General features: G+C 47.0%; 1 protein-coding gene across 1 annotated transcript; it reads right to left on the reverse strand.

Moving 5' to 3' along the window:
* Nucleotides 1–3,169: 3,169 nt before the first annotated feature.
* Nucleotides 3,170–24,157, reverse strand: LOC124664034 (polygalacturonase ADPG2-like). Its single transcript, XM_047201643.1, has 14 exons — nucleotides 24,002–24,157; nucleotides 23,663–23,683; nucleotides 23,428–23,557; nucleotides 23,129–23,203; nucleotides 22,720–22,784; nucleotides 6,886–7,026; nucleotides 6,668–6,799; nucleotides 6,427–6,576; nucleotides 6,306–6,326; nucleotides 5,985–6,192; nucleotides 5,802–5,883; nucleotides 5,588–5,696; nucleotides 3,495–3,608; nucleotides 3,170–3,403 (listed from the first exon to the last, which is right to left on the reverse strand). Exons 1-14 carry the CDS (start codon nucleotides 24,155–24,157, stop codon nucleotides 3,170–3,172), a joined length of 1,638 nt encoding a protein of 545 aa, XP_047057599.1.
* Between the last annotated feature and the right edge of the window lie 2,617 nt (nucleotides 24,158–26,774).

The raw sequence follows: 26,774 nt of genomic DNA on the forward strand, positions 1-26,774 counted from the left end.
CCCGCAGGCTGAACCTGGACCTAAATTCGCGGAACAGTAGAGTGGGCAGTCCCTTGGTGAATATATCAGCAAACTGCGAGGATGAGGGAACATGGAGAACACGCACATCACCAATAGCAACCTTCTCACGGACAAAATGAATATCCAGCTCGATGTGTTTAGTCTGTCGATGATGAACCGGATTGGCTGACATGTAGACTGCACTGACATTGTCACAGTAGACAATAGTCGCATGATGAATAGGACGATGCAGCTCCTGAAGAATCTGTCGAACCCAGCAAGACTCAGCAACACATGTAGCCACAGCACGATATTCTGCTTCAGCACTGGAACGAGACACAGTCGTCTGACGTCTGGAGGACCAGCTGATGAGATTGTCCCCAAGATACATACAGAACCCGGAAGTAGAACGCCTGGTGTCCGGGCAACCAGCCCAGTCGGCATCCGAATAGGCCACTAAGGAATGTGTGGATGAACGATGAAGAACAAGACCGAGATCAAGAGTACCCTTGAGATAACGAAGCACACGTTTGATAAGAGAAAAGTGAGAGTCACGTGGTGCATGCATATGGAGGCAAATCTGTTGGACGGCATACGCAATCTCTGGACGAGTTAAAGTAGCATACTGAAGAGCACCAGCAAGGCTGCGATATAGGGAAGGATCAGGAAAAGGAGAGCCGGAAGTGGCACATAGCTTAGATTGTGTGTCAATGGGAGTGGAGACAGGGTGACAATCACTCATGCCGGCGCGAGAGAGAACATCCAAGAGATATTGTTTTTGGGAAAGGTGGAGACTAGTTGGTGTGCGAGTGATAGAGATACCAAGGAAATGATGGAGAGGACCGGGGTCTTTCATAGCAAATTCATGGCTAAGGGCAGTAGTGATGGTGGTAAGAAAGGCTTGAGAGGAGGCGGTGAGAATAATGTCATCAACATAGAGAAGGAGATAGGCTATATGTGTACCACGACGAAGGATAAAAAGAGAGGCGTCAGACTTAGATTCAACAAAGCCAAGGGAGCGAGCATGGGAGGAAAACCGTTGGAACCAAGCTCGAGGGGCTTGTTTTAGACCATAGAGAGATTTGAGAAGACGACAGACATGAGTGGGATGTTGAGGATCAATGAAACCTGAAGGTTGCTGACTATAGACCACCTCATTAAGATGGCCATGAAGGAAGGAATTTTTAACATCTAGTTGATGAATAGGCCAATTATTAGTTAAGGAGAGAGAAAGAACAATGCGGATAGTAGCAGGTTTAACGACAAGGCTGAAGGTTTCATCAAAGTCGATGCCAGCCTGTTGCGAGAAACCCCGTACAACCCAGCGAGCTTTGTGACGAGAGAGAGAACCATCGGAGTTGAATTTATGGCGGAAAATTCATTTTCCACTAACAATGTTGGCACCTGGAGGGGAAGGAACAAGAGTCCAGGTTTGATTAAGGGTGAGGGCATCGAATTCCTCCTGCATAGCTTGACGCCAATTAGGATCACGTAGAGCTGTGAGATAATTATGAGGAATAGGGGAAGAGGCTATTGCTGAGAGGTTGAGTTTGTTGGGAGGGCCAGGAAGATGGCCGGTGGTAGAACGAGTACGGTGTGGAGGGGAAGGTGGAGGAGGGGGAGGTGGTGTGGGATGCTGTTGAGGAGAGGGTGGCGGGCTAGGTGTGGGTGGTTCTGGCGGGGCAGAGTTTTCGCCCAAGGCAGGCTGACGAACTGTCGGAGCGGGCGGTGGGGCAGGGTGGGCGGAAGGGATAGGGACAAGATCAAATAGATCAGGTTCAGGTGGTGTTGATGGTGAGTCAGGAGAGGCAGGGGCATAGGGGAATACGTGTTCATCAAAGACGACATGTCTGGAGATTATAATGCGACGGCTAGAGAGATCAAGGCAGCGATAACCGCGGTTGCGAGAGGGGTAACCAAGGAAGACACATTTAGTGGAGCGAGGAGAGAGTTTATTTGGTGAGGTAGCAAGGGTGTTGGGGTAACAGAGGCAGCCAAATACTCTAAGAGTTTGATAGGGATGTGTAGTGCCATAGAGGGATTCAAATGGTGTAGAGAAGGAAGTGGCGGAGGTGGGTCGGATGTTAATAAGGAAGATGGCAGTGGAGAGGGCTTCAGCCCAGAACGACGGTGGCATGGAGGCTTGAAAAAGGAGCGTACGAATGACATTGTTGGTGGTGCGGATCGCACGCTCGGCTTTGCCGTTTTGTTGAGAGGTGTAGGGGCAAGAGAAGCGAAGTAGAATACCGTGAGTTGAACAAAAGGTGTCAATTTTTGTGTTGTTAAATTTGCGGCCATTATCACATTGGATAGAGAGGATATTAAGGTTGAACTGAGTGTGAGCATAGGCATGAAAAGCTAGGAGAGTGGCATAGACGTCAGATTTTTTGCGTAGGGGAAAACTCCAGAAGTAGTGCGTATAGTCATCAACAATGATAAGATAGTAACAAAAACCAGAGGTACTGGGAATTGGAGATGTCCAGAGATCACAATGCAGTAATTGAAAAGGTGCTATAGTAGATGACATCGAAGTGTAAAACGGTAATCTAACATGACGACCTAATTGACAAGCATGACATAAGTGTGATGACATTTTATTGGGTGGTATATGTTGACGTTGTTGGAGGCGGGACATGGTGTGATGGCCAGGGTGTCCAAGACGGCGATGCCAGAGGTTGGTGATGGAGGCGGCGAGGAGGGCCTGAGCTTGAGTCGGACTGCAGAGTGGGTAGAGGGAGCCGGAACTATTGCATCGAAGGAGAACGGTCTTGGAAAGAAGATCCTTCACAGAAAAACCAAACGGATCTGGGTGCTTAGCCGCACGCCCCAGCCTCCACATATATATATATAGCACACATAATGTTACAAGATGATTACAACACGTATAAGACTAGGACTCGGTATCTTGGTGTGTACTCCAAGTCGGCTGGGCTACAGCCGTATCCTTCTCCAACACTTTGCATCACGTTATATGACCGTACAGTAAGAACTTTTAGACACGAGAATATGTATATGAGATAGCACCAAGCATCAATAGAAGAATCCATCTAATTTCAGCGGGTACTCTACTCCTTACATGGCACTCATCTACCTACAGTAGCATTTTGCTGCTCCTTCGTCTACCTATCTAGACGTATTATGTGTGTTAAACAGCGGAGAGTACTCTTTATCAAGCGCCCAGGAACTGTACATGTGGTTTCACCATGCCCCCAACGGTTCCGTAGGCATTTGAAATAGTGGCTCGTGTTTGGGCGGTTTGGCTAGAGGAGGTCAGATTAACGTTGTCGAGATAGATGCCGCGGCACTGCACGCTCTGGCTGCACAGAATCCGGATGGCTTCGGGGTTGGAGGATGTCCCCTGGATGTTGATGAACCTGGCGTCGGATATGGCCACAGCGCTATCCTGCAAACAAAACAAAGTGCATAAGTATAATTTCCAATTATTGATGCATGTCATAAAGTGGCAAAGTTGTGATGAGTTCAGTAGATTTCACCTGTGCCGGACAATTTCCCCGGGGACAATAAAACTGGTCAATGTCAATAGGAAATTGGACATCAGTCATGTTGAGGTTCTCGAAAAGGAACCCATTTGCTTTGCCATTGCCTCCCTGCATCATTAACATCATACTATATATTAGGCGAGTATTCCTATATATGCCTATCATTTGCAGCTAGCAAATGTTAGCTTCATGCTAAATGCAACCATCAGTAAGTATCTTTGAATACGTATATAGGTCCACTTAGAGCATGTTCACTCGTCCTCTCTATAGACTATAGCCCCCAAAACAAAAATAGGGGCACCGGCGCCAAAATACTCCCCAGCCGCGCACCCTAAACTTGTTTTCGCGCTGGTGCAGAGCGTAGTCTCATCCGGCACCCTTGGCCAAACCCAATCCGACCTGAGGCTATCGGGGGCACCGGATGGCACTAAAAGCAAGCACGGGCGGCGAAACAGGCCTAGTTTCCAAAAAAAAAAACATTAACTTTCCTGCTATTATTGGCGCCATATCACGCCGTTCCCCTTCTCCCTCGGCTCCAATTGCCACCATTTCCCCCACGCAAGCCATCACCGTTCTCCGCCGTCCAACCATGAAGACGAGGCAGTATGTCGCTCCACGCATGTCGGCACCGGACGCCCTCGCCGCCAAGCCTGCTCCCGCGAAGAAGAAGGCGGCGCAGACATCCAGTGCCAAGGAGCGGCCGGAGGGAATGACTAACGCCGAGTGGGCACTCAACATCCAACAGCGCTCAGTGGAGAACGCCAGCCGCCGCTCGGGGAAGGCGAAGCTGAAGGCGAAAAGGGCAGCGGCAGCGGCGGCGAAGCAGGCGACATTGATGGAGCTAGCCGCTGCCATGGTAGCGGCCCATATGCCTACGCATATCCGTTCATTCCTGCCACGCCCAGGGCAACGTGTCCTCACCATCATCGTCTAACCCATCGCCGTCGCCGTTGTTCCATGATCCAGCACAACCGCAACAAGTGGCATGACGTCGTGGAGGAGGTTCGCCGCGTCCATGTTACTGGCACCAACTTCGACGATCAGGTATTGTCGCCACTCCCACCATGCATTGTCCTTGATCACCGGTGTATGATTTGTTGAGCGTTTTGTAGATGCGCGCCATGATCACCGCCTACAGCAAGCACAACGATGACATCGAGTTCAAGTGGGTGCATGTCTTTGCCCGGATTGAGACATGCGATAAGAGGACGGACGTCCGGACAGTCCTCGCCAAGGCCAACGCGCCATTCGACCCAAACGCCGCGGCTACACCGGCTGTTGTTGGCCGGCCTATTGGGAACAACAAGCGAAGGCGATGAGGGATGCCACGCCGGCCATCGAGAAGCTCCACTCCTCCATCCTGGCATGCATCACTGACGCCGCCGTGCACTCCGCCACGCGGGCGAAGCAAGCCGCAAAGATGGAGGAGGTGGCGTTGGCAAGATAGGCGTCGGTCATGGAGAGGCAGGACATCAAACTCGAACGGATCAAGGCCAACATCTTCGCCAAGAAGAGGAAGGAGGACTTGGCAATCATGCTCGTCGACACCAGCGGCATGGACGACGACGTCAAGGCGTGATACGCTGCGCAACGCGATCCTATATGAGAGTCGAGCTCCCCCGCGCCCCATCCTAGTACCGCGACTCTGGCGATGACTACTACTCCAGCGGCCACAGACGCTTCCCCGCTGACTGCCACACCACCATCGCCGACCGCTACGCCGACGACACCCACCATCGTCCCCGATACCCTGGTGGAGAAAATTGCTTGATTCCCGCGGCTATCTAATACCGACTGACCTGCGTGCCTCTTTTTCTTTTGGTTCGCTAGACATTTCTATGTCGCAATTTGCGACGATGTGTTCATCGAGACATTGATCATTTTGTGGACCCGAAATCTATGTGATCGGTGTATGTTTCTAAATTTGAAATTTGGGGGTGAACGTTTGGGGATGCGGCTGGGCGCCGGTGCCCCCTATCTAGGGTTACGCGTCGGTACCCCCGTACTATCAGGCGCCGGATGCCGTATAGGGTCAGGAGTGGAGATGCTCTTATGCACAAGGCATGTAGATGCCGCTTTAGTGTTACCTGCCACGATTTGATCCTCACGCCAGTCAACGTTTTGGAGAAGCTGCAGTTGGATACTGTAATCCTTTCCACAAGTGATGTCGAACCATCACCTCCAAGGCTTCCCACGCTACATAATAAGATCAGAAAGCTTCTTAGCTCAATGTCTGTTACTGCTAGGGAAGAAGTTCATCAGTATTTGTTCAGCACGGGCCGCATGGTTGTATAGTTTTACCTGATGCCATGACCAGGCCCACACGTGCTGTTAGAGACAGTAACATCGCTGGTGCCAGATAGGATCGACACGCAATCATCTCCTGCATATTTGCAATGTCAGTAGTTTTCCAAAACAACACATTTGAGGACAGAGTGCAGCATATACATGTATGGATTTTAAGGGCTGCTGAAAGGACTGTACCGGTTTGGAAAGAGCAATTCGAGATATAAACGTGGTCGGAGAAGGCCATGTTGATCCCGTCCGTGTTAGGGCTGTCGCCTGGCGCCCTGACGGACATGTTGTTCACCTGCACCTGGCTGCACCGGAACAAGGTCATGTGCTTGTCGGGGCTGTCCTTCAGGTGTATGTTCTTCACGGATAGGTTGTTGCAGCTTGCGAATGCCAGCAACTGATTTCACAAACACAAGACTTAGTGTCCAGTCCAGTCAAATACATAAATATGCTGTCTACCTGACCAGTTAGAGGCTGGAACTGAAAGAGATGTTTGTGGTGTGCACTTACAATTGGCCGGACATGGCATTTCTGTCAAAAAAATGAGAGGTGACTATCAGTTTGTTGCAAACTTGCAAATGAATAGAGAAAGAGAAACAAGTGAAAAATATCTGCCGAGGAGCCTACGTACCTTTTGGTTGAAGCAAGTCCACCAGATGTCGCCGTTACCGTCCATCTGGCCGCTCCCGTTCACCGTGAGGTTGTTTACGCTGTAGAAGGTAAGAAGGTTCGCTGCTGCCGTCGTCCAGATGGAGTTTGGCGCCACGATCTTCCCGTCCAGCTGCACAGAAACACTGATCCAGTTATCTCTTGCTTATTACAGACGGATGGATGATGCACGAAGCTCAGCCTGATCGTCCACAAGTGTTTACCTCCACGGTGACAGGTGACTTGCAGGGTCCATCCAACCTGATCTGGCTTAGCAAGAACGTCTTTCCTCCAGGGATGACCATGGTCGGCGAGCTGCTGTCACCGCAAGTTGCGTTCCATGTCGCCGCGAACGCCTTGGGACGCACAGAAGATGCACATAATTTGATCAGCAATGTGATGGTGAAGCCAGAATCATAGATCAGCTTGACGCTCGTGTTACCTTTGCATCATCTGTGCTGCCATCCCCAGCAGCATGGAAGTCCATGACGCTGTATCTTTTTCCTTGCTGCGCTGCAGATTGAACGGCCGCCAACACGAGCAGCAGCACCACCAAGAAGAAGGTACGCTGCGCTGGGATCCTCTGCCGTTTTCGAGATATCCGTCAGGTAAATCAGCATATAGATAAGAACAGGATCTACATGTGCTTTTGATCGAGCTGATGATCAATAGTGAACTGAATCGACACACATACCATGGTTTACAGTTCCGATAGGATTGGTAGGCACGCGCTCTACGATTGCAAGCGTGTGTGTGATGTATTCACGCACCAATTCGTGATCACACAAGTAGCAATGCGAGATCTCGAGCCTCTCCTGTCTTCCTAAAGCTCTGGCACCTATTTATAAGCCTCCTGGTTTAGATTATAGATTTTATTTACACAAGGCTCTCGATCTGCGCAGGGGATCGCGGCGGTGCTCCTTCCTTCCACATTTGCACCTGCAGGAGATTAGCTGTGATCGAGCGTATCCGCAACATCCATGCCAAGAATATCAGGCGGTTATTTCGCCAGCTGATCCTCCATTCCTCCTGCTGGGCTGCTTTTGCTCCTTTACATTTTCGGAACGGAGTCGTGCTCGGTTTGGAAACGAGTTAAAGTTAGAGATATACTACTAGCAGTGTAATACGTTCTTGCGACGGACTACTCAATTCTCTTATCTTGCAAGGGCAAGATTTTCGTCGTTGTTTCAAATTGATTAGCTGATTTGTCGGTGGTGCAGGATTTTAATTGTGGTTGCTCGGGTCGAGCCGAGTGCAATGCATGCACGCCCGTCACGGGGGCCGTCCGATCGTCAAATGGACGGGTTGGATGGAGGGCCTTGGCAGCCTAGATCTTCAAGAATCCCAAAACTAATGCGATTCCTGTCGTCGATCACCTAATATCTCGGGTAACTCCCTTCAAATCTTACAGCGAATCTCATGAGATTTTCGCATTTAGAGCACCTCCACTGGTGGAAAAACAGGCTTCCGGGAAGCCCCATAAGTCGCGAAGGTAAAGGAACCGCGACTAATGGGGTCTTTAGTCGCGGTTCGTGTGGCGAACCGCGACCAAAGGCCTGGGCCCGGGGCGCACGGTGGCCAGCTGGTGCACGTGGGGGCTTTAGTCGCGGTTGGCCAGCCCAACCGCGACTAAGATGCTCGAAGGCCTTTAGTCGCGGTTGGCCAGGCCAACCGGGACTAAAGCCCCTCCCTATATATACCCATCCAGCAGCCAACACTTAGCCATTTGGAGTCATTCTCTTCACAAACTTCACAAGTGAGTGTTAGGTTTGCTTTTGGTTCCTCTTATGCACATAAGGTGTTTGATGAAATGCCCCAAGAGCATGAAACAAACATGATATGAAGTGTTGGAGTCACACTTGAGCTTTCTCATTTATTTTTTCCTCCTCGATCGCGGTTAGCAACTTGAACCTTTGATGTGTCATTGATAAAATATGCATGTGTGTGTAGTTCATTGTTTAATTTATATTGTTTGTAGCTAGTTAGTTTAACAAATGGATGATGGTTAATTATATATTTTATATTATAATAATGCAGATGAATCGGCAATGGATGTACGGTAACCGACTCTCCGGCGAGTTCGGTACGGGTTTGAAAGATTTCCTCGTAGTGGCTAATGCGAACAAGCAGGGGGGTTTTGTTATCTGTCCATGTGTTAAGTGTAAGAATCAGAAGGGTTACTCTTCCTCAAGAGATGTTCACATGCACCTGCTTCGGCACGGTTTCATGCCAAGCTATAATTGTTGGACCAAGCATGGAGAAAGAGGGGTTATAATGGAAGAAGATGAAGAAGGGGATGATTTCAATGATGAAAGCTATCTTTCTCATTTCGGTGATACTTTCATGGAGGATGCTGAAGGTGAAGGGGAAGGTGAAGAAGAGGCACGTGATGATCCCGTTGATGATCTTGGTCGGACCATTGCTGATGCACGGAGACGCTGCGAAACTGAAAAAGAGAGGGAGAATTTGGATCGCATGTTAGAGGATCACGGGAAGGCGCTGTACCCCGGATGCGATGATGGTCCGAAAAAGCTGGGCTGCACACTGGATTTGCTGAGATGGAAGGCACGGGCAGGTGTAGGCTGACTCGGCATTTGAAAACTTGCTGAAAATGTTGAAGAATATGTTTCCAAAGAATAACGAGTTGCCCGCCACTACGTACGAAGCAAAGAAGGTTGTCTGCCCTCTAGGTTTAGAGGTTACGAAGATACATGCATGCATCAACGATCGCATCCTCTACCGCGGTGAATACGAGAATTTGAATGAATGCCTGGTATGCACTTGCATTGCGTTATAAGATCGAGGCGATGACCCCGGTGACGATGTTGAGGGCCGAAACCCGGGAAGAGGGTTCCCGCCAAGGTGATGTGGTATGCTCCTATAATACCACGGTTGAAACGTTTGTTCAGGAACAAAGAGCATGCCAAGTTGTTGCGATGGCACAAAGAGGACCGTAAGTCGGACGGGGAGTTGAGACACCCCGCAGATGGAACGCAATGGAGAAAGATCGACGGAGAGTTCAAAGATTTTGCAGCTGACGCAAGGAACATAAGATTTGGTCTAAGTACGGATGGCATGAATCCTTTTGGCGAGCGAGCTCCAGCCATAGTACCTGGCCCGTGACTCTATGCATCTACAACCTTCCTCCTTGGTTGTGCATGAAGCGGAAGTTCATTATGATGCCGGTGCTCATCCAAGGTCCGAAGCAACCCGGCAACGACATCGATGTGTACCTAAGGCCATTAGTTGATGAACTTTTACAGCTGTGGGGCAGACCTGGTGTCCGTGTGTGGGATGAGCACAAAGAAGAGGAATTTGACCTACGAGCGTTGCTTTTCGTAACCATCAACGATTGGCCTGCTCTTAGTAACCTTTCGGGACTGTCAAATAAGGGATACAATGCATGCACGCACTTGCTTACATGAGACTGAAAGTGTACATTTGCCAAATTGTAAGAAGAACGTGTACCTTGGGCATCGTCGATTTCTTCCGAAAGGTCATCCGAGTAAGAAAGAAAGGCAAGCATTACAACGGCAAGGCAGATCACCGGCCGAAGCCTGCGGAACACACTCGGTGCTTGAGGTATTTGATATGGTCAAGGGTTTGAAAGTCATCTTTGGAAAGGGTCTCGGCGGACAATCGGTTCCGAAGGAGCCGACGGGCACGTAGCCATGTGGAAGAAGAAATCTATATTCGGGAGCTAGAATATTGGAAAGTCCTAGAAGTCCGCTCTGCAATCGACGTGATGCACGTTACGAAGAATATTTGCGTGAACATCCTAAGCTTCTTGGGCGTGTACGGGAAGTCAAATGATACAAAGGAAGCACGGCAGGACCAGCAAAGTTTGAAAGACCATGATGACCTGCATCCGGAACGGTTTCAAGGTCGTGCCAGCTACGCTCTGACCAAAGAAGAGAAGGTCATCTTTTTTGAATGCCTGAGCGAGTATGAAGGTCCCGTCGGGATTCTCGTCCAATATAAAGGGAATAATAAACATGGCGGAGAAAAAGTTCCAAAACACTGAAGTCTCACGACCGCCACGTGAATATGACGCAATTGCTTCCGATTGCTTTGAGGGGCTCTGCCGGAAAATGTTCGAGTAGCCATTGTGAAGCTATGTGCATTCCTCAATGCAATCTCTCGGAAGGTAATCAATCCAGAAGTTCTACCACGGTTACGGAACGATGTGATCCAATGTCTTGTCGGTTTCGAGTTGGTGTTCCCGCCATCCTTCTTCAATATTATGACGCACCTCCTGGTTCACCTAGTCGATGAGATTTCCATTCTCGGTCCTGTATTTCTACACAATATGTTCCCCTTCGAGAGGTTCATGGGAGTATTAAAGAAATATGTTCGTAACCGTGCTAGGCCGGAAGGAAGCATCGCCAAGGGCTATGGAAATGAGGAGGTAATTGAGTTTTGTGTTGACTTTGTTCCTGACCTTAAGCCGATTGGTCTTCCTCAATCGCGGCACGAGGGGAGACTAAGTGGAAAAGGCACGATCGGAAGGAAATCAATGATATGTATGGCCGGCCATTCTCTGACTGAAGCACACCACACAGTTCTGACCAATTCCAGCTTGGTGGCTCCGTACTTTGAGAAACACAAGAATATTTTACGCTCGGACAACCCCAGGAAGCCTGAATCCTGGATTAGGAAGGCCCACATGGAGACTTTCGGCGGTTGGTTGAGAAAACATTTAATGAGTGACAATAAGGTTGTAGATCAGTCTGTACATGTTGGCCAAGACACCATCTTCGACTATAACGACTTTCCAAGGGTACGAGATAAATGGGAATACATTTTACACGATCGCCCAAGATAAAAAGAGCACCAACCAAAACGAGTGGTGTCCGCTTTGATGCGAGCAACCGAGAATGGGCAAAAGGTCACATATTATGGTTACATAGAGGAGATATGGGAACTTGACTATGGACCCTCCTTTAGGGTCCCTTTGTTCCGGTGCAAATGGTTCAAGCTAAGAGGAGGTGGGGTAAAGGTGGACCAGCAATACGGAATGACAATGGTGGATTTCAACAATCTTGGTTACCTTGACGAACCATTCGTCCTAGCGAAAGATGTCGCTCAGGTTTTCTATGTGAAGGACATGAGTAGCAAACCGAGGAAACGGAAAGATAAGAAAACGATCAGTACATCATGCGATGATCCAAAGCGCCACATTGTTCTTTCGGGGAAAAGAAACATCGTGGGAGTGGAGGACAAGACAGACATGTCGGAAGATTATAATATGTTTGCTGAAATTCCGCCCTTCAAAGTGAACACCGACCCAAGCATTAAGTTAAATGATGAGGATGCTCCATGGATACGGCACAATCGTAAGCAAGCAGGGACACAAGGGAAGAAATGATGTGTAATAATTTATTATTGTACCAAACTTTGTTGAATGAATCATGTGAATTATATTACCTGTGATGTGTTTGGTGTCCATTTTCGAATGATTCAATTGACTCGAGATAGCACTGATGATACATGAAATTTGGAGTGACTAAGTCATACTCCTGCATACATGAAATTTGGAGTGACTAAGTCATACTCCTGCATATAGGAAATTTGGAGTGACTAAGTCATACTCCTGCATATAGGAAATTTGGAGTGACTAAGTCATACTCCTGCATACATGAAATTTGGAGTGATTTAGTCATACTCCTGCCTAGGCGTATAATATGCATACTCGTAGTCTTCATAGCCGCCGCCGTTGTACTGGTAGTCGTCGCCTTCTAAGTTGCCGGCGTCGTCGTCGCTGCTTGTCGTCGTCGTCGTCGGGCGGCGCTCGTGGCTCGAGCCGAGGGTAGCGCGGGCGGGGGATATCGCCGGCGGTGATGTAGTCCATGACGCTCGCGGAGTCCGGCCGTACCACCATAGCCGACGGCCGGCCTCGTGGAAGTTTCCGGGAGGCGAGACCGTCCTCCTCATACCGGCGAGCGCCCTCTCACGCCGATTGATGAAGAAGGCGTCCCAAGTATGCTGGTTATCGGGATGCCGGCGGGGATTCATCCGCTGCTCCGGCGTGAGGTCGAGGTAGTAGTGATTCGTGATGGCCGCCCGACGCGCGGTACCCGAGGGACGGGAGGGACCGGCACGCCGCCGGCGCTTAGGCTCCGGCCGGCGGGGACGCGGTAGCCGGAGGGCAAGGGTAGTTCGAGGCGCAAAGCTCCTCCACCTGCTGGTAGGTTAGAGTGGGTGCGGTGGAAGCCATGAGAGAGTGATGAGAGATTGTAGAGATGTGATGCTGGCCAAGCCGGGCTACCTATATGTAGTGACAAATGGCGGGAAAAATGGGAGCGGGAAGACGGGAGGCGGGAAGAAAGAGGCGGGGAGAAAGTGGCGGGAAGAAATTGGCGGGAAAAAATTTGGCGGGAAGAAAGAGGCCGGAAGAAATTGGCGGGAAACAATTGGCGGGAAGAAATGGCGGGAAGAAATGGCGGGAAGACGAGGAGGGAAGAGGGGGTCGGCGGAAAGAGGCGGGAAGAGGGGGCCAACGAACTTTTGAATTGAATTAGTTTTATTTTTATGAATTTTTGATAATTTGTATTTTTAAAATTTTGAATTGAATTAGTTTTATTTTTATGAATTTTTTGGTATATTATTTGTATTTTTAACATTTTGAAATGAATTAGTTTTATTTTTCTGAATTTTTTGATATATTATTTGTATTATTAACATTTTGAATTGAATTAGTTTTATTTTTCTGATTTTTTTGGTATATTATTTGTATTTTCAACATTTTGAATTGAATTAGTTCTATTTTTCTGAATTTTTTGATATATTATTTGTATTTTTAACATTTTGAAATGAATTAGTTTTATTTTTCTAAGAATTTTGATATATTATTTGTATTTTTAACATTTTGAAATGAATTAGTTTTATTTTTCTAAAAATTTTGATATATTATTTGTATTTTTAACATTTTGAAATGAATTAGTTTTATTTTTTCTAAATTTTTTGATATATTATTTGTATTTTTAAGATTTTGAATTGAATTAGTTTTGTTTTTCTGATTTTTTGATATATTATTTGTATTTTTAACATTTTGAATTGAAAAGAAAATTGAAAAAGACCTTTAGTCGCGGTTGGCCACACCAACCGCGACTAAAGGGTCTTTCCGCGGGAACCGCTCAAATCCCGCGAAAAGACCTTTAGTCGCGGTTGGTGTGGCCAACCGCGACTAAGAGTAACCCTTTAGTCGCGGTTGGCCACACCAACCGCGACTAAAGGTGCCTCCCTATAAATATCGCGCGGCGCGCAGGCGCGATTCAGTTCCTTCTTCCTCCTCGAAACCGCCAGGCTGCCGCCGCTGCTGCGCCCTCGACGACGCCGCCTCTGCCAACGACGCCGCCTCCGTCGTCGTCCCGCGCCGGCCGCCTCTCTCGCCCTACGTCCCGCCGCGCCGCCGCCGTGTATCGTTCCGTCGTCCGCCGTGACCGCCGGCGCCGCGCCCGTGTTGACCGCCGCCGCCCGTGACCGCGCCACCGTGTCGCACGCACCGTACGTCGTCGCCGCCGCCGCTCGCCGTTGAGAGAGAGAGGACGTACGCGCGCCGCGCGCAGGTGACCCCCCGCCGGCCGTCGCGTTGCAGGTGCCGCCGGCCGGCCGCGCGCGCGTTGAGAGAGAGAGAGAGGCCGGAAGGAGAGGCCGACCCTTTTTTTTTAATTAACTCACAATTTGTTAATCAAAATTGTAAATCTAAAATTTTGTTAACTTAAATTTTTGTAAACTTAAAATTTGTTATTCAACTTAAATAACAAATTTTGTTAACTCACAATTTGTTAACCTAAAATTTTGTTAACCTAAAATTTTGTTAACTTAAATTTTGTTAGCCGGTCGATAACTAAGTACTTAACTCACAATTTGTTAACCTAAAATTTTGTTAACTTAAATTTTGTTAGCCGGTCGATAACTAAGTACTTAACAACAAAATACTTAACAAAAAATAGTACTTAAATTAAAATTAAAACTTCAAAATTTGTAACTTACAAATTGTAACTTAAATGAAAAATAGTTTTAAGTAATTTGTAACTTCAAATTTTTATTCAACTTAAAAATATTGTAACTTTAAATGAAAAATAGTTTTAAGTATATTGCAACTTAAAAATAGTGTAAAATTTAAGTTTAAAGTTTGTGTAAAAGAAGAACTACAATTTGACTTAAAAAAAATTGTGTAAAAAGAACTAAATTTTAACTAAGTCAAAATTTATGAAAAATCCCGTGCTCGTCGACTTTTCTTCCCCGTACGTCCTCCTTCCCCACCGACGGCGCCCACCTCGGCATGGGAACGCGCTTCCGCGGTGACCAGCTACCACCGCGCGTATACGGAGGGGGCCGGCAGCGCTCGTCGCCCCCTCCGTATACGCGCGGTGTTTTTTGGGATCGAGAGGGGCGGCGAGGGTTATGTGTCGTCGGCACCGCCACCGCCGCGCCCTTTCGCCACCGGTTCGCCACCGCCACGCGGTCATTGCGAGGTCGATCGTCCGCATATAACACGCGTCCCCCTCTCGCCTCCCGCTCGTCGCCCTCTCTGTTTAATTATATGTAGAAGAGATGTGATAATGCATATACACAATTAATTTGTTTTGACTACATGTTTTCGGGACCGACATATGGCGGACGATAGAGCTGACCCGATTCTGGACAACTATGATCCGGACGCTGAAGACCATATGTTCGGCATCATAAAAGGCGATATTCCTTTTGTGCCGACCGGAGAAGAAGAAGATGATATCTCTTCTTATCTGAACCTTGAGTGTGAAGATGAAGGGCGCCGTCAGCAAATGGATGATGCCGAAGAAACGTCGATAAACGACGATCTTCAATTGGAAGTAGCAACCACCTCCGGCGCCGAGGTATATATATATATATACATATTGAGCGTCTGGTGATACAACTAACTGATTTGAATAAATGTGTGTGTACTAATGCGCGCGACTCTCTTTCTTATTTTAGCCCTCGGCCGGATCGTCGAAAAAATCGAGTACGTCGTCGTCAAAGCGTGGCGCAACCAAGACGATGAAAGCAGGAGAAACATGCACCATCGATGTTGTCGACGAAGAAACCGGCAGGCCGCTGGAGCCCAGCAAGAACGCCACCAAGTTTGTCGGCCAATGCGGAGCCGTTGTTAGAGACAACGTCTCGATCACCCGCCGGAGTGGAATGAGCCAAAGAAGGCACGTGTTGGTTTCACTTTTGTCGATAAGAGAGAAAAAAAGATTGCTTCAACAAGCTTATGGAACATTTCGTTCTACCTCCGGAATGCCGCAAATACGATGAGGAGGGTAACAAGATTGCGGAAAACAAGAATAGGCGCAAGCTAGTCAAACGAGTTCGCTCTTTCTAGGATGGCCAACGCATTCCGGAAATACAAGCAAAATCTAGCCCATGACTTTGTCAACCAGGGCAAGACTCCGGATTTCAAAGGACAATATGAGAAACTGCAACATGATTGGCCAGAATTTGTGAAGCAAAAGAAATCGGAGCAGTTCCTTGAACTATCGAAAAAAAATAAGGAAAATGCGGCCAAGAAGGAGTACAATCATAAAATGGGGCCGAGGAGGGTATCGCTTTTGGCAGCCTAAGTGGGAGAAGATGGAGAACGAGGCGAGGGCGCGAGGAATCCGTCCGAGTACGGAGGGATGGGACCCAAGGGCCAAAAGCTGGTGGTACGGGCATGGGGGATCGGCGAACCCGGAGACGGGGAGTGTGTTTACCGGGGCAAAATAATTACACCCACCCAAAACCTTATTGAGGCAATGAGGGATGCTCAAGAGGGGAGGATCAGGTTCAACGGAGAGAACGACGCCACGACAAAAGCCCTCGGGAATCCTGAACACGGAGGACGTGTACGAGGCATGCCCGGGGACATTTCGTGGAAACTAGGGTTCCCCGAGAAAGATGACCCGTACGGTTACGGAAGCCGTAAGAGAAAGATGGATCGGGATGCGGATGTTGTGGCGAAGTTGGTAACGGAAATGGATGTGATGAAGAAAACCGTGAGTGTACTAGTCGCCGAAAGAGATGCAGCTCGGGCGCAGCATGAAGATCATCCAATGGATCTCGGAAGCCAGCGGCGGAGAAGAAGCAGCGTGGCTTCCACGGAGGCCTCACCGGGCTGGTGCACCGACGATCGAAATTACTGCACCGGAGCCTCGGCTGGTGGTCGAGGTTACTTGCACCGGAGCCTCCTCGCTACCCCGTGGACGATATAAAGGAGATGAAAGCATGTCATCTGTATTATCCTATCGGGAACATGTCCATGAAGGTAGCCATCGGCGGTGCTTTACCACACGGAGCACTCCACCACAACAACCCCATTCAAGATGGCTATGCTCGTGTCACGGTGGAGGAGATAGTCCAAGGGTTTGAGGACCTGGACATTGACATTGCTACACTCGAAGGGGTGAAAAGACTTGGAGATGTCAAGCGCCGAGTTCATTCTATGGCAGAAGAAATTTATCAAGTTTCCGGGCGAGGCGCCAACAAGTCCACCCCCGTACGGTGGTGGTGGTGGCGGTGGCGGTGACGGTGGCGGTGGCGGTGGCGGTGACGGTGGCGGTGGCGGTGACGGTGGCGGTGGCGGTGACGGTGGCGGTGGTGCTTCACCTAATACACCTCATTCACGTCAGCCGACGACGCCGCCCCCGGTCCTTGTCCGGCGGGTGATCGGACACCGGTACCGCCCCCAATCCACCTCCGGCGAAGAAGCGAAGCAGTCCTGGGTTATTAACCCGGACCCTTATGTACCTAAGAAAACAAAGATACCGAGCCATCACTGAAGCCTCTCATCCCGAGGCCTTGGGAACTTAGTGTCGAGGAAAATGCAGCGGCCGTGGCTGCTCGGCATGAGAAATGGAAGGAGGAGTGCAAGAAGAAAAGAGAGGGCGAGCCCAAGCCGGTATTTTCCGATGAGCAAAAGAAGTGGGCTAAGTCATTTTTGAACACACCGTCCCAAGCCGCGAAGAATCGCACGACGACTATTTACGTGAACTTCGTAGGCAAGCACTCGAGTTCAAGAGGAACAAAGAGTTGGCGGAGAAGAAAGCCTTGGAGGCCGAGAAAAAATTAGAAAGGGGGAAAGAAGTTGCCCAGCTCGGGGAACAAAGTAAACAATCGATCGCCCCGCTCATAGTGCAAGCCGCCGGTCCGGATGCCCCCGATATCATAGCAGCTGCGGCAGCTATGGATTGACTGTAGAAAGTGCCGAGAAAACAAGCGGCCGACTTAGGTATCACTCTTCGTGCGGTGTTAGGCCTTGATGAGGCGCCAATGAAGGACGTAGTATTTACATATGTGAAGAATGGCCCTCTCATCGAGCACTGCGCGAGAAGAGGATCTACCTCGACAAATGAAAGGTCTGCTAAATTGGTACAAGGGTTACATAAAACATGAAAACGCCAAAGACTATATCTATGCGGAAGTTAAATATGTGCATCACTTCAAACGTTACTTGGGTACAAATTCCTCCGAGTGAATTGTTCCAGCTGTTCAATCTGCGCGAGCTCGACAAATCTATCATCGGTTGCTACGTTACGTAAGTGATTTATTAATTTCTACCCCATCTCGTTCATAGCCTGCACTATATATATATATATATATATTGTCCTAACTATCTTGTTGTGTACGCTATATATTATGCGAGAATGAAGAAGCGGGAAATGCGAATAAGGAACATCCATGATGTTGGGTTCATTGACCCACACATCGTTAATTCATATGTGTTAGAACACCACCCCGCCGACGTGGAGGAATACCTGTGGCGGTTTATTAGAAAACAGCAAGAGAAAAGTGATATTCTATTTCCTTACCATTTTGGGTGAGTGTTTCTGTCTTGAGCACATTCTCTTTTGTTTACTCCATGCATGGTATGTGGCTAATCGACGAGTTATGCATGACTGTGCATGTATCGTGTCCGCAGGTTCCACTGGGATTCTTATGGTAATTAAAGTTCAGACCTCCTCGGTTCTCGTCCACGACTCTCTGAATATGGATCCGGCGCTTTGGGGCGACATGAGAAAAATGATGCAAAAGTAATTATTTTCATTCATTTGCGCTCTATATCGATCGGCCTATTTCGTTCATCATTTCCTAATATCAAGTAACTAATTAATAACTCTCTTGTTTATTTAATTTTCTTTGCCTCGTAGGGTTTGGAGACGGTTCGTAGATACCAAGGTCGGTGAATTCAAAAAGAGCTACATTTTAAAATGGCGGTGCCGACAATTGGGGATACTCAGCCACCGGGGACCAATCTATGTGGATACTATGTTTGTGAGAGGATCCGGAGATACTGCAATGAGCGGGACCGGACGTGTGAGAACAACATCTCGAGGAATAACCTCCGGAAGACGCTTAGTCCGAAGCTCGCTTCCGACCACTTCAAGAGGAACTAGCTGGATGGTTGGCGAGGGAAGTCATCGATCCTAGAGGAGAACACTATTACGATGACGTAGATCTTTATGTGCACCGGAATTTGTAACTAACTTGTTCAAAATTGTATATGGTCATCCGATATTGAATATATATTGTATATGGTCATCCGATATTGAATATATATTGTATATTCCTCTTGAATTCTTTTTGGTTCTAATTTCAAATTTGTTTGAAATTGTACATTCATATGCATGTATGTATACAGTACCATAGAATATGTGAAACTCCTTCAAAATTAAAACCCAAAAGAAATAAAATAATACAAATTAAAAAGAAACCAGATTTAGGGCGAGGGGGGGCTAAACCCTAAACCCTGCGGAGGCCTTTAGTCGCGGTTGGCCAGAAGAACCGCGACTAAAGGTCCTCCGCCCTGGCGCTCGCCTGCGGCCCACGTGGATGGGCCTTTAGTCGCGGTTCGTAAGGAACCGCGACTAAAGGGGGGCCTTTAGTCGCGCTACTTTGGTCGCGGTTGGGCCACCGCGACTAATGGCAGTTGCCAACCGCGACCAAAGCCCCTTTTTCCACCAGTGCTCCAACAGGAGCGGTAAAAGGCGCGCGCGCTAAATAAATCGCCGATTTGGCGTGCGGGCCGCGCGAACCTCCAGCGGACGCGCGAAAACACCGCGCGCGCTAAAAAATTTAGTACGCCTGTTGAAGATGCTCTTACAAGGTAGGTAAGGCTGGGGGAGTGGGGGTAAATGTACGAGGTGCACTCATGTATCGTGTCATGCGTGACGATTTGCACCACAACTGATGTGTGCATCAAAAATACATAGTCTTTTATACCCTTCATTCAAAACAAGAAAAAAAGGACATGATCTTGTAGATTTTTATTATTATCATGTGAAACAACTATTTCTCATTTGATCGAGTAATAGCCGAGCACCTACTTAAATGTTGGTTGATTTGCAACTAACGGATTCAGGAATTTGGAAATATGAAAAATCTCGCGGCATTGAAATGTCACGAGCCATTGAATTCTACTCCAAAAATGACTAGTACAAAAGTTGCATGAAAGGAGATGTTTCGAGAACTCATAGGACATTACTATGGTGGCAACTTCAAGATCAGAATTAGTTTTGTTAGATGATGAGATATTTACTCTTGGCTATGCTCCAACTCATGTGGATTTTCCGATGTTCGAAGCTAGGCTCCTCTTCTGGCGGGCGTTATGCCAACGCTGGAGATTGGCGGCAATTCCAAGGTTTTGATGTGTTTATATGGACCCCAAAGGAATTACTCGTGGTATTCTCTTTTCTTTCAGATATTTTCTACAAAGTTTTCAGGATGCTCCTATCATGGTCTACCTTGCAGATTCCTCATGTGTTTGTATTTGAAAGAGCAAGCTCTATCTCTCGAGGTTTTGTGTATTTGTGTCAACACACGAAAGTGTGTAAGTATTTCAATCTAACACGTGACGATTGATGACCCACCAAAATTGAAAGATCTTCATTGAGTTTTAGTCTGCTCTAGGACTAGGAGGGTTTTCTTTTGGTGTGTGTGTAATATGTTGAGGAGAAATCAAGAAAGGAGGCAAAAAAAAGGATTTTCCCAGTAAGGGGCAAATTATCTGGCCTGAAGATGCCTTAGAAGATGATGTCCTAGAAGATGCCCAGAAATAGGTCTATTCCCAGGGGGCGTACCATCTGGGCCAGCAGATTCCCAAATATCCGACCCATAGTATTCCCCCCCCCCCCACCCCACACATACACACCAGGAGAATGTCAGTGAAAGGACATGATACCGCCTAGAGGGGTGAATAGATGGTTAAAAACTTTTGCGATTATGAGCTTAATAAATGCGGAATAAAACTAGTGTTTACTTTGTCAAGCCCAAAACCTATATAACTAGGGTTCACCTATGTACACCAACAAGTTTTGCTAGTCAAGACAAGGAACTATGTAATAGCAAGATATATAACTTCAAGCACGATAGCTATCACAAAGTAAGTGCATAAATAAAGATATCGGTTATACGAATAACCATGTGACGTGGAGACGATGATGTATCCCGAAGTTCACACTCTTGCGAGTGCTAGTATTCGTTGGAACGGTGTGGAGGACAAAGCACTCCAAACGCCACGAAGGCATCACCGTATTCTACTCGAGCCTACCCGCCAAAGGGGAAGACCTCGATCCACTATGGAACCTTAGGGTGGTCACCGAACCCGCACAAAGCTTGAGGCTATCTCCACAACTTAATTGGAGCCTCCCAATAAATCACCACAAATGCCTTGCCCTCGAAGAATCTCCACAAATTAATTGTAGTCCCCAAGAAAACCACAAAGACCACAAAGCCATCTAGGGTCCAAAGACCCAAGAGGAACAAGCTCCTGAAGTAATATACTCACGAACTTTCACCTCCATGTATCACGCGGAGAAGTCAAACCGATACACAAAATGCAACGGCAAGAACAACACAAAGATGCTCAAATCCTTCTCTCTTAAATTCCAACAAAGCTACAAAATCTATTGGGGGAATAAGAGAGGAAGAGCAAATAGGAGGAGGAACACGAAATTTCTCCAATATATAGATCTAGTGAATTCCCCTCACAAAGAGAGGGATTTGATTGGTCAATATATAGATCTATATCTCCTCTTTTTTTTCTCAAATACGGGCAAGAATCATGGAGGGATTAGAGGGAGAGGAAGTTTCTCAAGGTCAACGATGGAGTAGAGAGAGAGAGAGAGTGGGAGAAGAAACCAGCCCTTGGGGAAGAAAAGGGACCTTTTATAGGTCCACCCCACCAAATATGACCATTACAGCGATTTTAGACCGGAGACTACGGCCCTCCCCCCCCACACACACATACACACAGCAGGGAGTTGAGGCCACGGGGACCGAGGACTTCTTCGGAGTCTCCGGGCCTCCCGAGACTGGAATCTCCGGCCTAGGACCGGAAACTCCGGCCTCGGACTAGAGTCTCCATCACTAGAAAATGGAAAAACAGCAGAAACTCAAACGAGCATAACTTTAGCATCCATACTCCAATTTTGATGATCTTGTTCTCGTTTCGAAGCTAGGAACAAGCTATAGAAGATCATACAGAGAACCATCATAGTATAACAAGGTAGGATATAAAAAATGGGGAAAGGTTTAACCTATCTATAAGAGACAAAATGGTAACACCTCCAAAATAGAAAATGCAACAACTTGAGTTAGGAAACTCGGGTTTAGGTGAAATCAATTTTGGTAGAAAGATGGTGACAAGAGCTACCCCACAAAGAGTGAAAATATTAAGAACAAGTGCGGTATATATTTTTTAAGAATGTAGAGGTGAAATCAATCAATACAAAGAACCGAGAAAACTCCAATATCGAAAACGCAACAAGTGATTCATGCATAATCCGTTTTCGATGAACTAGAGCTTGTCATGGAAATAACCACGAGCTCTAATACACCATATAGATAAGATCCAAATAACAAGCAAGAAATATGATGCAAAGATGCAAAGGTTTGAACTCACTCCAAATCATGTGATCGAGTTACTCACTCGAGAGCCTCTTGATAGTATGGCAACCAACCTATAATCCGGTCTCCCAACTAAACCAAGAGACCGGTAAGAGAGAAAACCTACCAAGATAAAACCTTAACTTTGCACATTTCATTTGAGCTAGATGATGAAGATCTTGACCACAACAAGATGAAACACATTTCTTGATTGTGCTAGCTTGATGAAGTCCTAATTGCTCCCCCATAATCCACTATGAGCAAGTTTCTTCTTTGGCGCATCTTCACATATCTATGAACACCATATGAATGGCAAGCTCAAGCTCATGATCTCATCGGGATGGCTTATCTTGAACTTGCGGAAGCTCTACATCTTAATGTTTACATGATTTGGTTCTGAATTGTAAACTGCCTCAAATATAAATCGGAGCATACGTGAAGTTTTCAAACCTAACAGTTACAGAAAGCAAAAAATCAAACCATTTAAGATGGACCCCAATTAGGGTTTTCGGCATGAATCCGGTCCTCTTTATTGCACGGAAAGTCCAACCGCTCCTTATATACTTGAGGGATGAGGACGATTGAACCAACACCAATCAAATAAACACATCTACTATTTTTGTGTGTTCATCTACTCTTTATCCTTCTTTGTTGGTCTTTCTTCTCGTTCTTTGTCGGGCGGTCAGGCCGACCTAGGGAATCACATAACCAGCACGCGTCCTGATGGACCCCCCTCTGGCGAGTAGGGTTTCGGGTCTACAAATGCGCCCGCTGAACGGTCTTGTGTATCGCACTTTTGGCGAGCCCCGCTCGGCGCGTGTTGTTACGCATCGCCCTCAGTGGCGAGGGTACACTTCGTGTGCGAACACCTAAAAACCATAAGAATCAAATAGTAATTTATATGAAATGTTGCTAGTAAACATTTAAAATCATGAAAAAAAAAGCAATATTGAAATGAAATAATATATACTTATTGTGCATGAAAATAAGATTGTTCGTCTACCTTCCTGTTTCATCTTTTTTTTCGACAATGGCAAGGACCTTATTGGAGTTCGAGTTCTTGTGCTTTTGCCCTCTATACTGGTACAAGTACAACTCTGTGGTATCTGGTCCTGTTTGTAGCGATGCTGGATCTTACGCCTGCCCAGCTTGTGGCATGTCCTTGATCGTGGAGGATCTATCCTTATAAAAACACGTGCACTTGCTCTAGCAGAGCGGCGGATCTAGAAAAATAAATTAAATTTGCAAAAACCTGAAGAAACAAATATGAACAAGCACTAACAAAATTCGAGATTCTGAGTGAAGGCGGATACCTGGTCAAGGCGTACCTGGTCAGCCTGAATTTGAGCCTGAATTTGAGCATGAACACCTAAATTTCATTATGCATTTGAAGAAAATTGGCAAATTTTTGGGGTACATGCTCTACCTCAGGAAGAGGCCTTTGATAATCAAATGGTTGATCATCATGCACAGGTTCATCGCGCTCTCTCTCAATGATCATGTTGTGCATGATCACACATGCGTTCATCACCTCCCACATCCGAGACTCAGACAAAGTGAGAGCTGGGTATTTGACAATGGCAAACGCGGAGCAAGCTCATCAGAATCAGCTACTGTTGTTGCCACCGGACAGCCTTAGCGGTCTACTCCTCCGTGAACAGCTGGACCATCATCTCGTCGTCGCTGTCCATCATGGCAATCTGATGAACACCTTGCGGGTGGGGCGGTTGTGCGGCGGTGGCGGTGAGCTCTGTTCCGGGCAAACCAGCGGCCGCCGCTCGAGGAGGTGGCTGTCGTGTCGATGGATGGCGGTTCCTCGACATGCGGCAGTATCTATTGCAAGCAGGGCAAGCGACGGGGACGGTGGCGATCTAGAGGGTGGGAGTTGGCTCGAGCATGGGTAGGAGGTGGGGAAAGCGGTGCGTCTGGCTACCAGGCGGAGCCCATGCATGTTTTCTGACGTGCCGCGAGGCGCTGGCGCGCCCGATCCGCGCCCTCTAGGGTCATAATGCCCCTTGCTACTACCTATTAAAGATTACTTGTAAATTGTTTTCTAATCTCGAAATGTTCTTAGGGGATGGTTGTAATATAGTAAATAAAGCAGTAAAAAGCGTTATAAGAAATGTGTTGAAACTTAATAAGAAAAGGTGTTTTCAAGGATTATTGGATCCACCTCTAGCATTAGAATTCATGTTAATCAAGATGAAGTATACTTTTAATCATATAGTTTCTGGGAGAGTGATGTCTACGCACGCTTCTATTCCTGTAGACAGTGTTGGGCCTCCAAGAGCAGAGGTTTGTAGAACAGCAGCAAATTTCCCTTAAGTGAATCACCCAAGGTTTATCGAACTCAGGAAGGTAGAGGTCAAAGATATCCCTCTCAAGCAACCCTGCAATTAAGATACAAGAAGTCTCTTGTGTCCCCAACACACCTAATACACTTGTCAGATGTATAGATGCACTAGTTCGGCGAAGAGATAGTGAAATACAAGTAATATGGATGGTTATAAGTAGTAATTGCAATCTGAAATAAAAATGGCAGCAAGTGAACATGTAGCAGAACTTGTTGGAAACGGTATTTCAATGCTTAGAAACAAGACCTAGGGATCATACTTTCACTAGTGGACACTCTCAACAATGATCACATAATTGAATAAATAAATGCTACTCTCAAACACTCTCTTGTTGGATAACAAACACCATTCATTGTGTAGGGCTGCAAAAGCACACCTCAAGCCGGAGTAAACAAGCTCCACAACGTCACAAAGGAATCACACACGATGCGCACACTATCACCATCACACCGTGGAGAGTGACTCCGTAGTTCATATTAAAGTAACCTCTAGAGTGCATAATAGACAAGAGTAACATCTACATATTCAACTAGATTACAAAGCTCATGATCACATAAAGATCACACCATGGGAGAGAGAGATGAACCACATAGCTACCGGTAGATCCCTCAACCTCGGGGGAGAACTACTCCCTCCTCATCATGGGAGTCAGCAGCGGCGATAAACATGGCGATGGAGTCGATGGAGATGGATTCCGGGGGCAATTCCCCGTCCCGGTGGCGTGCCGAAACAGAGACTTCTGTCCCCCGAACTTGGCTTCGCGATGGCGGCGGCTACGTAACTTTTCGTGGAATATGACTGATATCTTTAGGGTTTTCGCATCTGGGAGAATATATAGGCGGAAGGGCGGCCTCGGAGGGGCCCCAGGGTGCCCTCCCCACCTGGTGGCGCGGCCAGGGGTGGGCCCGCGCCCCCTATGGTGTGGGGGGCCCTTGGCCCCCCTCTGGCCCTTCTTTGGCTCTCTGGGTCCGTCTCGGCAAAATATTGACTTCTGTCTTTGTGGGGTCCAATTCCGAGAATATTTCCTGTGTAGAATTTCTGAAACCAAAAACAACAGAAAATAGGAACTGGCGCTTCGGCATCTTGTTAATAGGTTAGTCCCGGAAAATGCATAAAAATGATATAAAGTGTATATAAAACATTTAGCAATTAGTATAATATAAGCATGGAACATCAGAAATTATAGATACGTTGGAGACGTATCAAGCATCCCCAAGCTTAGTTCCTACTCGCCCTCGAGTAGGTAAACGATAAAAAGAATAATTTCTGAAGTGACATGCTACCAACATAATCTTGGTCAATACTATTGTAAAGCATATGAGATGAATGAAGTGACTCAAAGCAATGGTCTATAGTTTACTAACAAATAGATAATGACTAAACAACTGAATCATATAGCAAAGACTTTTCATGAATAGTACTTTCAAGACAAGCATCAAAAAGTCTTGCATAAGAGTTAACTCATAAAGCAATAGATTCTTAATAGAAGGTTTTGAAGCAACACAAAGGAAGATTTAAGTTTCAGCAATTGCTTTCAACTTTCAACATGTATATCTCATGGATAATTGTCAACACAAAGTAATATGATGAGTGCAATAAGCAAGCATGTAAGAATCAATGCACACAGTTGACACAAGTGTTTGCTTCTAAGATAGAAAGAAGTAGGTAAACTGACTCAACATAAAGTAAAAGAAAGGCCCTTCGCAGAGGGAAGTAGTGATTAAATCATGTGCTAGAGCTTTTCAAGTTTTGAAATCATGTAGAGAGCATAAAAGTAAAGTTTTGAGAGGTGTTTGTTGTTGTCAACGAATGGTAGTGGTGTTATCACCAAGATTTAACCGAGTCAGAGGTGGGCCGCAGACAAGATGGGCTTAAGGAAATATACGTGGAGAATTATATGAATCGGCCTGTTGGGCTTAATTGCCCGTGTATCTGTAACATGTTAGACCTATTTTAGTTTAGAGATAGAATCTTAGTCGTGCACGGTTTAGTGCATGCCCACATTAGAAAGTCCCCTGGACTATAAATATGTACCTAGGGTTTATGGAATAAACAACAACTCACGTTCAACCCCAAAAACAAACCA

This window comes from Lolium rigidum, chromosome 6 (assembly GCF_022539505.1).
Source record: "Lolium rigidum isolate FL_2022 chromosome 6, APGP_CSIRO_Lrig_0.1, whole genome shotgun sequence".
Taxonomy (NCBI): domain Eukaryota; kingdom Viridiplantae; phylum Streptophyta; class Magnoliopsida; order Poales; family Poaceae; genus Lolium; species Lolium rigidum.